This window comes from Schistocerca cancellata, chromosome 10 (genome assembly GCF_023864275.1).
Source record: "Schistocerca cancellata isolate TAMUIC-IGC-003103 chromosome 10, iqSchCanc2.1, whole genome shotgun sequence".
In the NCBI taxonomy this organism is placed as follows: Eukaryota; Metazoa; Arthropoda; class Insecta; order Orthoptera; family Acrididae; genus Schistocerca; species Schistocerca cancellata.
Genome location: NC_064635.1, coordinates 61,922,640 through 61,939,638, shown reverse-complemented (window position 1 = coordinate 61,939,638; position 16,999 = coordinate 61,922,640). Strand labels below are relative to the sequence as shown.

The 16,999-nt window shown below is 39.2% G+C and overlaps 1 protein-coding gene across 1 annotated transcript in view; it reads left to right on the top strand.

Annotated features, from left to right (window-relative positions):
* Positions 1–16,999, top strand: part of LOC126106593 (peroxidase-like) — a 118,275-nt gene that overhangs the window by 74,143 nt on the left and 27,133 nt on the right. The window contains exon 8 of the mRNA XM_049912937.1: positions 5,745–5,942. Coding sequence (XP_049768894.1) covers positions 5,745–5,942 — 198 coding nt within the window. The remainder of the gene's footprint in view (positions 1–5,744; positions 5,943–16,999) is intronic.

Genomic DNA, 16,999 nt, shown 5'->3' with positions numbered 1-16,999 from the left:
ATTTCTCTTCTTCAGAAACGCTTTCTTTGCCATTGCCAGTCTACATTTTATATCCTCTCTACTTTGACCATCATCATTTATTTTGCTCCCCAAATGATTCTGAAGGTCAGGTGACTACATTGGGCAACTCAGGTAGAGGCACCAGATCAAACTGGACCAAAAAGGGTCTCATGATACAACTTGACTAAGAGAAACATAGGCTGATAATGACACTTCCTGAGGCATCAAGGTGTAGTTAACAGGTAATAAAGCGAGACTTGAATGCAGTGAACAGGTTAAAACTGTTGTAGATGTGGTTGTGGAGTGTAAATGCAAAGGGACAGCCACAGCTAAACTGACACCAGCCAAACCTTATGTACTGATGGACTGGAATTGTAGCCAATGCAAACCGATGCATGAAGTGGTGTAAATAGCAGTGCTACTGGACAGAGGATGTCCAGAAACAGATGACTTAGAATTATGAATCTTGCTGAGCCCTGTGGCGGTCCACTGCAAGGGTTGGGTTTCGTAAGTGCTCAGAGAGCATTACATGCCATCACATGTAGTGTCAACTGTGAAGTATCGAGGAAGTATTGTTACAGTATGTGGCTGTTTTTTGTAGTTAATGTGTGGTACCTTTATTCCACTTGAGAGAATGCTGAATGTGGAAGTACATGAGCACAATTTTCAGCATTACATACATTTGTACAATACAGGAAGAGTTTGGACATGGCATCTGTTTGTACCAGCTGCACAATGCACCGTGTCATAAAGCGCCATGTGTGAGGGAATGGTTTGAGTGTAATAACATTCCTGTAATGGACTGACCTCCTTAGAGTCATTATCTGAAATCAATGGAGCACCTTTGGGATGAATTATAACATCCACTTCACTCCAGAGCCCAGTGTCTAACATTGCTATCTTCTCTGGTTTTGGGTGTTGGGGAAGAATGGGTAGCCATTTATCCACAAACATTCTGACACCTCTCATTAAAAGTGTCCCCAACAGAGTTGAAGCCACCATAAAAGCACAAGAAGGACAGACTCCATAGTAATATCCACTAATAGGTGTCTGGATACTTTTGAGAATATAGTGTACACTCAACACCAACAAAAGCAAAATGGGATCATGAAATGCACTTGAATTAAATCGATCCTGAGGGAATTAGATTAGGAAATGAGAAACTTAAAGTAGTAAAGGAGTTTTGCTATTTGGGGAGCAAAATAACTGATGATGGTCGAAGTAGAGCGGATATAAAATGTAGACTGGCAATGGCAAGGAAAGCGTTTCTGAAGAAGAGAAATTTGTTAACATCGAGTATAGATTTAAGCATCAGGAAGTCATTTCTGAAAGTATTTGTATGGAGTGTAGCCATGTATGGAAGTGAAACATGGATGATAAATAATTTAGACAAGAAGAGAATAGAAGCTTTTGAAATGCATACTGCAGAATAATACTGAAGATTAGATGTGTAGATCACATACCTAATGAGGAGGTACTGAATAGAATTGGGAAGAAGAGAAATTTGTGGTACGACCTGACCAAAAGAAGCTATCAGTTGGTAGGACACATTCTGAGACATCAAGGGATCACCAATTTAGTACTGGAGGGAAGCATTTGCGGTAAAAACTGTAGAGGGAGACCAAGAGATGAATACAGTAAACAGATTCAGAGGTTGCAATAGTCACTCAGATATGAAGACGCTTGCATAGGATAGGGTATCTTGTAGAACTGCATCAGACCAGCCTTCAGACTGACGACCACAACAACAACAACAACAACAACAAAAACAACATCAGCAACAGCAACACTTTAGAACTTCACTAATTCTTAACGGCCATGGATATCTTGATTCACGTGGTACAAAATCGTTAGTATGACTTGGCACTAGACTCCACAAATTAAAATACACCTTCTCCATACTTCCTTTGGATCCAGACTTTATGTAGGCACAGGCTAATTTAAACTACTTCTATTTATTGATGTTTCACCTAAAAAAACATTGCATATTATTACACTCACATGTTGTTGTTGTGGTCTTCAGTCCTAAGACTGGTTTGATGCAGCTCTCCATGCTACTCTATCCTGTGCAAGCTTCTTCATCTCCTAATACCTACTGCAGCCTACATCCTTCTGACTCTGCTTAGTGTATTCATCTCTTGGTCTCCCTCTACAATTTTTACCCTCCACACTGCCCTCCAGTAATAAATTGGTGATCCCTTGTTGCCTCAGAACATGTCCTACCAACCGATCCCTTCTTCTAGTCAAGTTGTGCCACAAATTCCTCTACTCCCCAATTCTATTCAATACTTCCTCATTAGATATGTGATCTACCCACCTAATCTTCAGCATTATTCTGTAGCACCACATTTCAAAATCTTCTATTCTCTTCTCGTCTGAACTATTTATCGTACATGTTTCACTTCCATACATGGCCACACTCCATACAAATACTTTCAGAATCGACTTCCTGACACTAAAATCAGTACTTGATGTTAACGAATTTCTCTTCTTCAGAAATGCTTTCCTTGCCATTCCCAGTCTACATTTTATATCCTCTCTACTTCGACCATCATCAGTTATTTTGCTCCCCAAATAGCAAAACTCCTTTACTACTTAAAGTGTCTCATTTCCTAATCCAATTCCCTCAGCATCACCAAACTTAATTCAACTACATTCCATTATCCTCATTTTGCTTTTGTTGATGTTCATCTTATACCCTCCTTTCAAGACACTGTCCATTCCGTTCAACTGCTCTTCCAAATCCTTTGCTGTCTCTGACAGACTTACAACATCATCGGCGAACCTCAAGGTTTTTATTTCTTCTCCATGGATTGTAATACCTACTCCAAACTTTTCTTTTGTTTCCTTTACTGCTTTCTCAATATACAGATTGAATAACATTGGGGAGAGGCTACAACCCTGTCTCACTCCCTTCCCAACCACTGCTTCCCTTTCATGTCCCTCGACTCTTATAACTGCCATCTGCTTTCTGAATGAATTGTAAATAGCCTTTCGCTCCCTATATTTTACCCCCGCCACCTTCAGAATTCGAAAGAGAGTATTCCAATCAACATTGTCAAAAGCTTTCTCTAAGTCTACAAATGCTAGAAATGTAGCTTCGTCTTTCCTTAATCTTTCTTCTAAGATAAGTTGTAGGGTCAGTATTGCCTCACATGTTCCAACATTTCTACGGAATCCAAACTGATCTTCCCTAAGGTTGGCTTCTACCAGTTTTTCCATTCGTCTGTAAAGAATTCGCAGTAGTATTTTGCACCTGTGACTTATTAAACTGATAGTTCGGTAATTTTCACATGTATCAACACCTGCTTTCTTTGGAATTGGAATTATTATATTCTTCTTGAAGTCTGAGGGTATTTCGCCTGTTTCATACATCTTGCTCACCAGATGGTAGAGTTTTGTCAGGACTGGCTCTGCCAAGGCTGTCAGTAGTTCTAATGGAATGTTGTCTACTCCTGGGGCCTTGTTTCAACTTAGGTCTTTCAGTGCTCTGTCAAACTCTTCATGCAGTATCATATCTCCCATTTCATCTTCATCTACATCCTATTCCATTTCCATACTATTGTCCTCAACAACATTGCCCCTGTATAGACCCTCTATATACTCCTTCCACCTTTCTGCTTTCCCTTCTTTGCTTAGAACTGGGTTTCCATCTGAGCTCTTGATATTCATGCAAGTGGTTCTCTTTTCTCCAAATGTCTCTTCAATTTGCCTGTAGGCAGTATCTATCTTACCCCTCGTGAGATAAGCCTCTAAATCCTTACATTTGTCCTCTAGCCATCCCTGCTTATACATTTTGCACTTCCTGTCGATCTCATTTTTGAGACGTTTGTATTCCTTTTTGCCTGCTTCATTTACTGCATTTTTATATTTTCTCCTTTCATCAATTAAATTCAGTATCTCTTTTGTTACCCAAGGGTTTCTACTAGCCCTCGTCTTTTTACCTATTGATCCTCTGCTGACTTCGCTATTTCATCCCTCAAAGCTACCCATTCTTCTTTTACTGTATTTCTTTCCCCCATTCCTGTCAATTGTTCCCTTATGCTCTCCCTGAAACTCTGTACAACCTCTGGTTCTTTCAGTTTATCCAGGTCCCATCTCCTTAAATTCCCACCTTTTTGCAGTTTCTACAGTTTTAATCTACAGTTCATAACCAATAGATTGTGGTCAGAATCCACATCTGCCCCTGGAAGTGTATTACAATTTAAAACCTGGTTCCTAAATCTCTGTCTTACCATTATATAATCTATCTGAAACCTTCTAGTATCTCCAGGGTTCTTCCATGTATACAACCTTCTTTCATGATTCTTGAACCTAGTGTTAGCTATGATTAAGTTGTGCTCTGTGCAAAATTCTACCAGGCGGCTTCCTCTTTCATTTCTTAGCCCTAATCCATATTCTCCTACTATTGTTCCTTCTCTTCCTTTTCCTACTGTTGAATTCCAGTCACCCATCACTATTAAATTTTCATCTCTCTTCACTACCTGAATAATTTCTTTTATCTCATCATACATTTCATCAATTTTTTCATCATCTGCAGAGCTAGTTAGCATATAAACTTGTACTACTGTAGTAGGCTTGGGCTTCGTGTCTATCTTGGCCACAATAATGCATTCACTATGCTGTTTGTAGTAGCTTACTTGCACTCCTATTTTCCTATTCATTGTTAAACCGACTCCATTACCCCTATTTGATTTTGTATTTATAACCCTGTATTCACCTGACCAAAAGTATTGTGCCTCCTGCCACCGAACTTCACTAATTCCCACTATATCTAACTTTAACGAATCCATTTCCCTTTTTAAATTTTCTAACCTACCTGCCTGATTAAGGGGTCTGACATTCCATGCTCCTATCTGTAGAATTCCAGTTTTCTTTCTCCTGATAACGACATCCTCCTGAGTAATCCCTGCCCAGAGATCCAAATGGGGGACTATTTTACCTCCGGAATATTTTACCCAAGAGGATGCCATCATCATTTAATCATACAGTAAATCTGCATGCCCAGTGTACACATTTTGAAATTCTGGAAGTAGCAGGGATAGAATACAAGATACAAAAGGTTACCCACAACTTGTACATAAACCAAATTGCAGTTATAAGAGGTGAAGAATATGAAAGTAGTTGAGAAGGGAGTGGAACAGTGCTGTACCCCATCACCAAGATTATTTAATCCATATATTGATCAGGCTGTGAAAAAAACCGAAGAAAACCATGAAAAGGTAATTAAAGTTCACAGAGACAACATAAAAAATTGAGGTTTGGTGATTACATTGTAATTCTGTCAGAAATTGCAGAGGACTTGGAAGAACAGTTGAACAAAGAGGGATTGTAAGATGGTCAGCTACAAAAGCAAAACCAGTCATGCAATACTCAGATATCACAAACATCCACATTTAAACTTTTTAACAGATGATTTCTCAAATATATGTGCTCTACAATCAACTTGTAAAACTGATTCTGAAAATTATGTATGTTTTGTTCTATCACATTTGGATATTTTACAAAATATGATATAGTTGTAATAGGAAAGTTCACAGAAAAACAGAGGCATTGTGTGTGTGTGTGTGTGTGTGTGTGTGTGTGTGTGTGTGTGAGAGAGAGAGAGAGAGAGAGAGAGAGAGAGAGAGAGAGAGAGAGAGAGAGTGTGTTTGTGTGACAAAATTAGTTTCTTTAGACAGAGTATGATAAAATGTGGCCACAAACTACAGTGACTAACTTCTAGGATGGAACTGTTTGTCCAGGTGATGACCGTGTGAACCAGAACCCACTCGTGGCCTTGGAGACAATTTTGTTTGTGCGAGAACACAACCGAGTGGCTGACCAGTTGTCTGCTGTGAACCCACACTGGGATGATGAGAGGCTGTACCAAGAGGCTCGGAGGATTGTTATTGCTGAGTATCAACACATAGCTTACACGGATTTCCTGCCACGGTTAATAAGTAAGCGTTATTTATAAATGTTATATCTGTCAGAGCAGTATCTACTCTCTCTTCTCCCACTTAATTCTTCTAAATGTCCTTTCTTTTTTCCTTTTTCTCTTGATATTTATGTTACTCATAGATTAAAATACTCAAATGATCAAAGTTGTATCCACAATTATGTTCACATATGGGTGCAATTAATGCATCATCTTTTGCATGGACACACCCTACACAGGAGGGACTATACCTGAATCTATTTACTTATTTCTTGATGTCCCCTGCATTTATACAGGGATGAATTTGCCATGGATGTGGACCACATCAAGATAATGATTACACATATTTAGATAATTCAGTTACATTTTACTGCTCAATGGATACTACAGTACTAGAAAGAAAATAATAAATGATTATTATCTTTCCTCTTCAAATAGGGCATGTTCAGAACAGTTTGATGGCCATAGTTGTCATCATAGTAGAGGAAATCAATTAAGTGATACTATATACAATAAAAATGTTTGAATGAAAAGAACATGATCTGCATAAAATACTTAAATCAGCATTTGACAAATTATTATCTCCACTTTTCAGTAGTGAAATTTTCAAAACAGTTTAGGCATAGTTGTTATACTACATGATAATCAGTTCAGAGATTCAACGTAAAATAAAAATAAAAATAAAAAAACACACACACACTAAATGGTGTTTAAATGCCTATAACATGATCTACATAAAATTCTTGTATTAACATTTGCGACTATGAAACTATTTAGCTGTATCTTTTCTTTGGTAAGTTCTCATACACAAAGTCCTCAACAGAATGGAATAAGTGTTTCAAGATAAATTGGCATAATACGTTCAGTAAGTGAACTGGTGAGTTTTCAGGATGGTTACAAAATACTGACACACATTATTTACAGAAAAATGGAAAAAACTGATAGAAGCTGACCTCAAGGAAGATCACTTTGGGTTATGGAGAAATGTAGTAACACATGAGGCAATACTGATACTATTATTTATATTAGGAAATAGGTTGAAGAAACTTTCATTAATTATAGACTTTGACAATGTTGGCTGGAATATCTTCTTTGAAATTTTGATGGTAGCAGGGATAAAACACAGAGACCAAAAGTTTATTTGCAATTTGTGTGGAAACCAAACTGCTGTTATAAAAGTCAAAGGACATGAAAGGCAAATAGTAGTTCAGAAGGGGATCAGACAGGGTTGTAGCCTATCCCTGATGTTATTCAATCTATACATTGAGCTAACAGTAAAGGAAACCAATAAGATATTTGGAAAAGCGTTTAAAGGTCTTCAAGAAGATATAAAAATTCTGAGATGTGACAGTGACTCTGCAATTTCATCAGAGATGGCAAAGAACTTGTAAGAGCAGTTTAATGGAATGGATAGTGCCTTGAATAGAGGTTTTAATATGAGCATCCACAGAAGTAAGATAAGGGTAATGGAATACATTCAAATTATATCAGGCAGTACTGAGGGAATTTGGCTAGGAAATGAGGCACAAAAAGCAGTAGATGAGGTATATTATTTGTGCAGGAAAATAACTGACAGTCGTCAAAGAGAGTGGATACAGAATTCTGACTGACTATAGCAAGAAAAAATTTGCAAAAAGGAAAATAATAATTTGTTAACATGGAACATAAATTTAGATGTTAGAAAGAAGTCATTTCTGAAGGTATTTATGTGGAGTATAGCCTTTTACAGAGGTGATATTTGGATCATAAACAGTTCATAAAAGAATAGAAAAGAAATTTTAGAAAGATGGCACAACAGAAGAATGTTGAAGATTAGATGGGTAGATTAAGTAACTAATGAGAAGACACTGATTTGACTGGGGAAAAAAGAAATTTGTGGCATAACTTGATTAAAGGAAGGGATCAGTTAATAGGACACATCCTGAGTCATCATGGATTTTTCAGTTTGATAATGAAATACGTGGAATAAAAATTGTAGAGCAATACAAAATGATGAATGCAGTAAGCAGGTCCAAATGGATGTAGGTTGCAGTAGCTGTTCAGTGATGGAGAGAGTTTTACGGGATAGACTAACAGGGGAAGCTACATACAACCAATCTACATACTACAGATGACAAAAGATTGATACTGAATGATTCTTCCAAACAGTTGCTGAAAACATAGGGAAAAAATGATCCATGAAAGGTAGATCCATTAGATTTACTTAGACTGGTATTACAGACTCCAACACCAGACAGGTTTTGTGAAATCATGTGTTAGAGAGACCATAAAAACCATTAGGTCATTGAAAAGCAGTACATTTTCTGGCTATGACAGTATTTCAGTCTAAGCACTACACTTCAGTGCTTGCTGGGTAGGGCCATCTTTGAGTTGCCTTTGCAGCTAGTTCATGAGCCAAGGTATTTTACTAGGAAAAATAGAATGGTATGTCATTAAAGATCTTCCCTTTGCATTTATGGATGCTTATTTAACAACTGAAAACAGAGGGTCACATAAGCAAATGATTTACCAAAAATGGAATAAATTCAGAATATGGAAACATTAAATATGGTGAGACTCAAGGTTCAGTGATAGACCTGCTCCTGTTCTTAGTCTACATAAATGAACTGTAGGGAGAATGTAGAACTCTTCAAAAACTGCCATATTTGCTGATGATGCAAATATACTGATAAAGGACCCAGTCAGAAGTTGACCAGATACAGCCACAAGAATAATGGTATGGGATTGTACCTAGTTCACAGTCTAAAGTTTAACCCTTAATCTTAGCCAAAACCATATTAAAACTGTTCTGAACTAATCAGAAATGACATTCAGGTATCAGAAGTATAGATAAGTTGGTGTACTATGTCATTATGAAATATTTAGGAATAAAAGAGATGACTTGCCAAAAGGCAGAAGCACTGTGTCAATAGGTACACAAACAAAAGGCACCGAGCTTGGTTAGCTTTCAGAAAGCATTCCTTTTTCAAGTTTGCAGAAAAAACATGATTTTAAACACACACACATGAACACACACACACACACACACACACACACACACACACACACACACACACACACACATGCACGCACATGGGCATGCGCATGCATACACAAATTTGCATGCACACACCAGTGTGTGTTTGCGTGCTTTTCCCTATAAGCTCGAAAAAAAGAAGTGCATTCTGAAAGCTAACTGAATTCTGTAACTTTTGTATGATAGGGCAGTCCATGCAGTTGTGCAAAGCCACTGTATCAGGGTGGCATCATGGTTAACACTTCTGCCTAGTGAGCACGAGACGTGGGTTTGAATCCCCATGTTCATTTGTCGCTTCAGATTGCATATATACATGTAATAGTGATTCTATGTTGCTAAGATTTCAAAATAATGTTAATGTAATTGAAGAATTGTTGGAGGAAAGAGAAGGAGTGATGAAAAAATATTTTAAACCTACAGTGAGTAGTCACATAGATGTACCACAGCTAGACCTTTATTTTATTTTGATCACTGGTTCTTTGGGGCATAGAATGAAAAGCAGGAGTGAAAGATTACAGGGATGTAGTCTTATACCCTTTCTAATCAGAACACTTTGTCCTTTGTTTCCCATTCTTATTTTTGTCTCTTTGTTTGTGTTCATACTGTATGTCATGTGTCCTACCTGTAACTTACAACTATTTTTCTGAGAATTTTGAACATCTTCCACTGTTTTACAGTGTCCAACACTTTTTTTTTTAGTTTGACAATTTCTATGAGGATGCCTACATTTTTCTTAAGTCTTGGCTCCATTATCACACACATCAGAACTGCCTCTTCTGGTGCCTTTTTCCTTTCCTAAAGCCAAACTTATCTTCATCTAATAGATCCTCAACTTTCTTTTTGATTCCATTTCATTATATTCTTATCACCAACTGGGATACATGAGCTGTTGAGCTGATTGTGCAACATTTCTGACATTTATCAGCCCTTGATATCTTTGGTAATGTGAGTTTCATGTTCTTCTGAAAGGCCTCTGTGATGTCTCCAGCCTCATAGATTCTACTAACCAACTTGAAGAGCCCAAAAATATTTTCTAATTTCTGGGGAAATGTTATCTATGCCTTCCACCTTATTTGAATGCAAGGCTTCCAAAGCTCTGTTATACTCTCACTCTAATACTGGATTCCCTTTATCTTCCATACTGACTCCAATTTCTTCTTCTATCATGTCATCAGACAGCTCCTCTCTCTTGTAGAGACCTTCAGTGTGCTCTTTACACTTACCCACTCTCTCCTCTGCATTTAACAATGATATTATTCTTCCATACTTAATGTTGATACCTTTGTTTTTAATTTCACCAAAGATTATTTTCAATTATCTATACGTTGAATCAGTGTGTCTGAAAACCATTTATGTTTCAATTTCTTCACACTTTTTTTTCAGCCATTTTGTCTTTGCTTCCCTGCTGACAATTTTTGTGCTCCCTCCTTTCATTGAACAGTTGAAGAATTTCTTCTATTACCTAAGATTACTTTGTAGTTACCTTCCTGGTATCTATATCTGTCTCTCCAACTTCTGTGATTGCTCTTTATAGTGATGTCCATTCCTCTTTAACTGAACTGCGTGTTGTGGTTATCATTACCACAGTATTTACAGCCTCATCAATCCGTATAGATGTATATCAGGGTGAAGTGAGAAGGAATGTTGCCAGAATGCATTGACCATTCTTACATGGACTTACATGATGGTATTAAAACTAAACTCTTCCTGAACAGGCCATGAAGACCGAATGGTACTGACCGACTGCCGTGTCATCCTCAGCCCCCAGGTGTCACGGGGTGCGGATATGGAGGGGCATCTGATCAGCACACCACTCTCCCGGTCGTATGTCAGTTTACGATAGTAGAGCCACTACTTCTCAATTAAGTAGCTCCTCAGTTTGCCTCACACGGGCTGAGTGCACCCTGCTTGCCAACAGCGCTCAGCAGACCGGATGGTCACCCATCCAAGTGCAGGCCCAACCCAATAGTGCTTAACTTCGGTGATCTGACAGGAACCGGTATTACCACTGCAGCAAGGTGGTTGGCTTAGATAATGGTACAGGGTGCTATTTTGTGTACAAAATGATCAGCTCTACATCCCAAAACTAGTAATTTGCACAACAGTCATTATTGGTATTTTAAGACCACTGACTGTGCCATATTTTCAGAGTCTCCGTGATGTTATCTTTCAAAAAGGTAATGTGAGACTGCATTTAGACTGTGCTGTCTTGACCATCCTTAATATAAATGGTGACCACCCATTCCTCTAACCAGCACATTCTCTAGACCTGCTGAACCAGACACTACGGTTAGGACCTCTGGCATAGAATTGATTCAGCACCGAATGATGTGCCTGTAGGAATTTCAGTGCAGGGTGCATGCAGAATGAAATAGGATGCTAGTTATTGCAGCAGACATGAATTTATTACTAATGTTGGTGAATAGACAAAGAATGTATTCACACAATACGATCATTTGTAGCAAACACTGAGCAACTAGCCACAAAGATATTCCTACCTCTGGGAGGGCTGAACTCATATTGCTGTCAAAGAGTTTTATTTATACAATATTTCATGTCATCATTGGTGAGGCCCCCACTAAGCACCCCTACTGCCACACTGTCAGGATGAGGACAACAGAGGTCCCGGGCACCCACGTGTTCTGCGCGCACTTGCAAGTGATCAGGAACGCAGTGACCAGCTGCAAGGCAGGACACAAAGACACAGCTGGACCATCTCACAAGGAAGAAGCACAGTGATGGTGCTTGCCATGCCTTCTTTTGTCCCAGTGATACTGGCTGTGGTAGAGTGGGAGCGGTCATCAGATACAGCTTTACTGAAACAGCCAGTCAGTGTCGAAGTTCTCGATTTCTGACATCGAAAGTGTCGCTTATGGTGATGATGGATGAGGTGTTCATTGGCTTCTCTCTCTTCTTGTGTGTTGACTTCTGTACAAGTGTCTGTGCGAAGTGTATCTTTTACACAATATACAAATATGGATGGCCTGGCATGGTGTTAACCTTAGCAATACCAATGCATTTTCCATAACAAGTACTGACAAGGGAAGTAGAGATGGGCAAAACTGTTCTTTTCAGAGATTGGATCAGAACTGTTCACTCCCTGAAATGAATTAGCTCTTTTTCATGACTCACCACTCATTTACAATAGAAAATAAATGGAAGGCACATTGCCGTTTAAACTTGGTATATTCCAGTACTATACCTGTATCTTGATCTTATTTGATCCTATTTTGAAGTAACACAGATAATGAGTAAGAATTTTGTATTGTTTATTGAAATTTCCACAATATAACAAAGTTTTTGATTATTGATTTATTTTGCACTATCGTGGTTTTTTGGGTGATCGGAAAATGTTGAACTTGAGATTTACATTAACAATATATTTGGCTATAATGTATTAAAATTTCATTAACCTCATATAAATACATCGCAAGCCATATATTTTTAAAGTGAACGTTTCCTTCCAAAGACGCCTAAAATCGCAAAATCCGTACCAGAATATGAAAAAAAATATATAAATTTGACTGTAAAACGAAAGTGCTGCATATAGCCTTACGCAGAATAAAACAAGAAAAATATTGGTGTATTACATTTTGTGATACGTTTATCGGTTCGCTCGTAATTAAAGCGTAAATTCGAGTGTCCATAATAAAAATCCTATAGTAAGAGGAGTCATCAGGAACCTAATCTAATCAGTTTAAACAAATAAAAATAAAATAAAAACAATTGATGTATACATAACATAATAATGTAATATACATAGCGGTATTACTACGAAGAACAATATCCAGTGGGGACGAACTCCGATGCAGAGGCGCTGAGTCGAGCAGGTCGAGCTGCGAGCTGTATTACTGCGTGAGCTGAGACCGCAGAGACCACAGTGACACCTGAGTCGCTTTGCTCAACGCTCTGGCTAGAGTCGAGACGGTGGGGTGAGCGTTGAGCGGGCGAGTTCCGAGGGTGGGGGGAGCTGTGAACTCACCCGCTCCGAGACAAATCGTCCGTTCCCTTGCGAGCAGGTTTTTGCAAGTAGTTCCTATGTTATCCACTAGGTGGCTCTCTGTCCTGTTGCTCGCATCAACTGCCCAGAGGGCAGGACGTGCGACTGAAACGATCGCCAACAGAGTGCGATGCGAAATTAAGCTGCGCCAGACACTGCACACGGCAGACGACGCACAGAGACGGCAAGGCATATGTGAAACACAAAATCCAATGGGGCACTGCACAATGCAGGCAGCCAAGGTAGAAGCAGGGCAGAGGCCGGCGCTGGCTGTGTTGTGTGGCGTGCACTGTGCTCTGACCAGCAGAGGTGCTGCTGATATGCTCCGTCTCTCTCTCTCTCTCTCTCTCTCTCTCTCTCTCTCTCTCTCTCTCTCTCTCTCTCTCTCTGCCGTGGGAAACGTTTGGAGCTACCGTTCTTTTTTTCTGAATCACTGATTGTTCACTCCTTTGAAAGATTCAACTCTATGAAGTAGTTCAAGAGCGGATCCCCCATCTCTAAAGGGAAGAGGGGGGGTTATTACTTTAGACCCACAGAAAAGTAAATAAAAGCAGATTCCACTAACTGTTGTTAACTTTCATTGACAATGTATTTTTTTAAATAGGAATTGATTTATAAGTAAGGTCAAGAACCTGAAAGTATCTTTTAGTATATCCTTAGCATTACCAAGGCATTTTCTGTAATGTGTGTAGTCAGTGGAGTGGTACTTCATGACCATCATAAAAAACTTAAAAAAATTCAAATTTCATTAATTGTCATTGACTTTTATTCATAACAAACTTTCTGAGGATACATATAAGAAGTGTTCTGAACCTGAAAGTATGAATATGACATTTGTTGTGAAAAGTCACATTCACTACTAACACTTAAATTTTCGGGTTAAAGTTTTCTGTAAATTTGAAATCAATTATGAATCTGTTACATAAAGTCACTGAAAACAATAAATATTTTTTCCAAAATTTTAAAATATGTATTGTATGATTAATTTTGTGCTCTGTCATGTCTGATGACTATTTATAGATCACACGTTTCACCTGTTGATATCACAGTTGTGCTGTCTCCTTCATGCCAGGAATTTGTAGACAGTAGTGATGTTCCTGCTTCAACTGCCTCAGATACCAGTTCTCTGCTAAATAAACATACCCAAGCTTGCAGGCCTCAATTCTCATTGTGTAGCTTGCTTGACCTTCTGCTTTTTTCTTCCTCATAACTCTTCGTCATCACTTGTAGTTCTGACTCCAAAACCTGACTGTCATTAAATAGTTCCAAGTGGATGCCATAAATAGGGATTAAAAGTGGTTGTACTGGAATAGTACTCTCTGGAGCTGCACGTGAGTGTGCTGGTGGAATTTGCCTGAGGATTCCTGCTGATTTGCCTCAGGATCCTTGGTGTTGAGTCAAGTGAGAGGTGAAACTGGCAGAGAAAATTCACACTTGAGATCAGTTTGTGAATATCTGTGATCATAAACTGCCTTATAATTCAAGATTAGGTGCACAGTGCATGTGACAGTTTCAAATTGCATGATATGAATGTCGATTAGTGTGAGCATCTGGATGACAGCCATAAAACATTCCATTTGTGGAATGACACTCACTCCAGAGGCAGTGTCTATAAGGAAGTATTTATTTCTTGCATCATTGTACCACCACCACCACCTCTTGCATTACCCCACCATGATATTATTGTGCATGGTCTCCAGTGGCTATTACTGGAAACATGCAATGGCTTTACAGTAAACAAGTACCATGGTGAAAAAGGAAAACACATGGTGCTGTGAATGATTTCAAGACAGTTGTGCATATACTATCAAGTGTTTCAGCATTTACTCACGAAATATGATGACAAAAACTCACTATGGAAGCACCCTCACTCCCAGGTGCAACAATGCTGTGGTCGAGTAATAGATGGGGCAAGCGGTTTTGGCCCACTGCTCGAGCTGTAGGTGGTTTTGTTGTGCATTTGGGTGGTTGTGCAAAACAGAGCTGTCAGGTGCTCAGTCGGCGATACGTGAGTGGAACTGGCACAGCCACGGCTGTGGCCCCTCACTCCCTTGAGGTATGTTATTGTTGACTGTTGGTGGGGTAATCGTTGCCAGCTGAAGTTATCACACCCCCAAAGTGATTGCTTGTGATGCTCTCAGGAGTGTATGGATACGCTCAGGTCTCAGTGCCTCCTTGTGGCTGTGACTGGCATGATGTGCCAGGAATATTTTCTACACATTATGTTAGCTTCAAGAGTATATTGTTTGGATTATTGTTAGTGCCTACTATCAGGCTGGAACTCAAAAATAACTAAGAGGTACAGTAGTAGGAATATTCATACAAATTGCAAACTTATTAACATACACATTAATGAAACACTGTTCAGTAATCAAAGAGAGTCCTAACAAGTAACTGAACAAAGTAATTAAATGTGGCACAAAGCACTGTCCATATTTACACAAAATGTCACAGTTCACAGTCAATGTTGTCTTGCATTAGTCTTTTGGATGAGAGTACAATGCAATGACCCACTTAATCCACTTATTAATTAAGAGTCACAATGTTCAACAACACCTCATTCATGTGAGAATGATGGGTGATGCTTCCTACCGATCACATCACAGTTGAGTCACTACCTTTGTCTGTAGATTTGAGTTACAGAAATCACCCGAAAGTTTTAGGCATCCATATTAATGATTTTTTATGAGTATTACATGTAATTTCATAAACAATATGCACATAGCTGTAGTGAGAGCAAAAACTGGGAGCATAGGTGTTACATGTGTGTTAACATGATCAGGATTATGTGGTGACTCTCTCTTTGAGTGACGTTCAGCTGTTTATAAGCTGGCATATGAATAAATGTTGTTTTGGATATTATTCAGTCATTTCATAAATAGCTACTTACAATATTGCTATTCAGGATGTGCTATAGGCATTGATAAATTTTTTCTAGAAACTAAGAAAAGTTTATGGAATCACTTTATGCCCCTGTGGTGAGATTACCTGGCTCCTGAGTTCTGGTGCCATATTAATTATTTTACGTAATGATAAATTATTTAAAATCTTAATTCATGTCTTAATTAATTAGTAAGATAGAGCACCAAACGTGTGTTGTTAAACTCCAAAATCTAACAAGCCAGAAGATAAAATCGGTAATAGAAATTATAACAATATGGTATTTTCAGTGTTAATTATCTCAAACGTTAATTACTTTCATGCAAAATTAAATATAATACTGTGAAGTTGGGATGCCAGTTTTTATAATGAATGGTCTTACTCCATTTACAAACACACTCCTGGAAATTGAAATAAGAACACCATGAATTCATTGTCCCTGGAAGGGGAAACTTTATTGACACATTCCTGGGGTCAGATACATCACATGATCACACTGACAGAACCACAGGCACATAGACACAGGCAACAGAGCATGCACAATGTCGGCACTAGTACAGTGTATATCCACCTTTCGCAGCAATGCAGGTTGCTATTCTCCCATGGAGACGATCGTAGAGATGCTGGATGTAGTCCTGTGGAATGGCTTGCCATGCCATTTCCACCTGGCGCCTCAGTTGGACCAGCGTTCGTGCTGGACGTGCAGACTGCGTGAGACGACGCTTCATCCAGTCCCAAACATGCTCAATGGGGGACAGATCCGGAGATCTTGCTGGCCAGGGTAGTTGACTTACACCTTCTAGAGCACGTTGGGTGGCACGGGATACATGCGGACGTGCATTGTCCTGTTGGAACAGCAAGTTCTCTTGCCGGTCTAGGAATGGTAGAACGATGGGTTCGATGACGGTTTGGATGTACCGTGCACTATTCAGTGTCCCCTCAATGATCACCAGTGGTGTACGGCCAGTGTAGGAGATCGCTCCCCACACCATGATGCCGGGTGTTGGCCCTGTGTGCCTCGGTCGTATGCAGTCCTGATTGTGGCGCTCACCTGCACGGCGCCAAACACGCATATGACCATCATTGGCACCAAGGCAGAAGTGACTCTCATCGCTGAAGACGACACGTCTCCATTCGTCCCTCCATTCACGCCTGTCGCGACACCACTGGAGGCGGGCTGCAC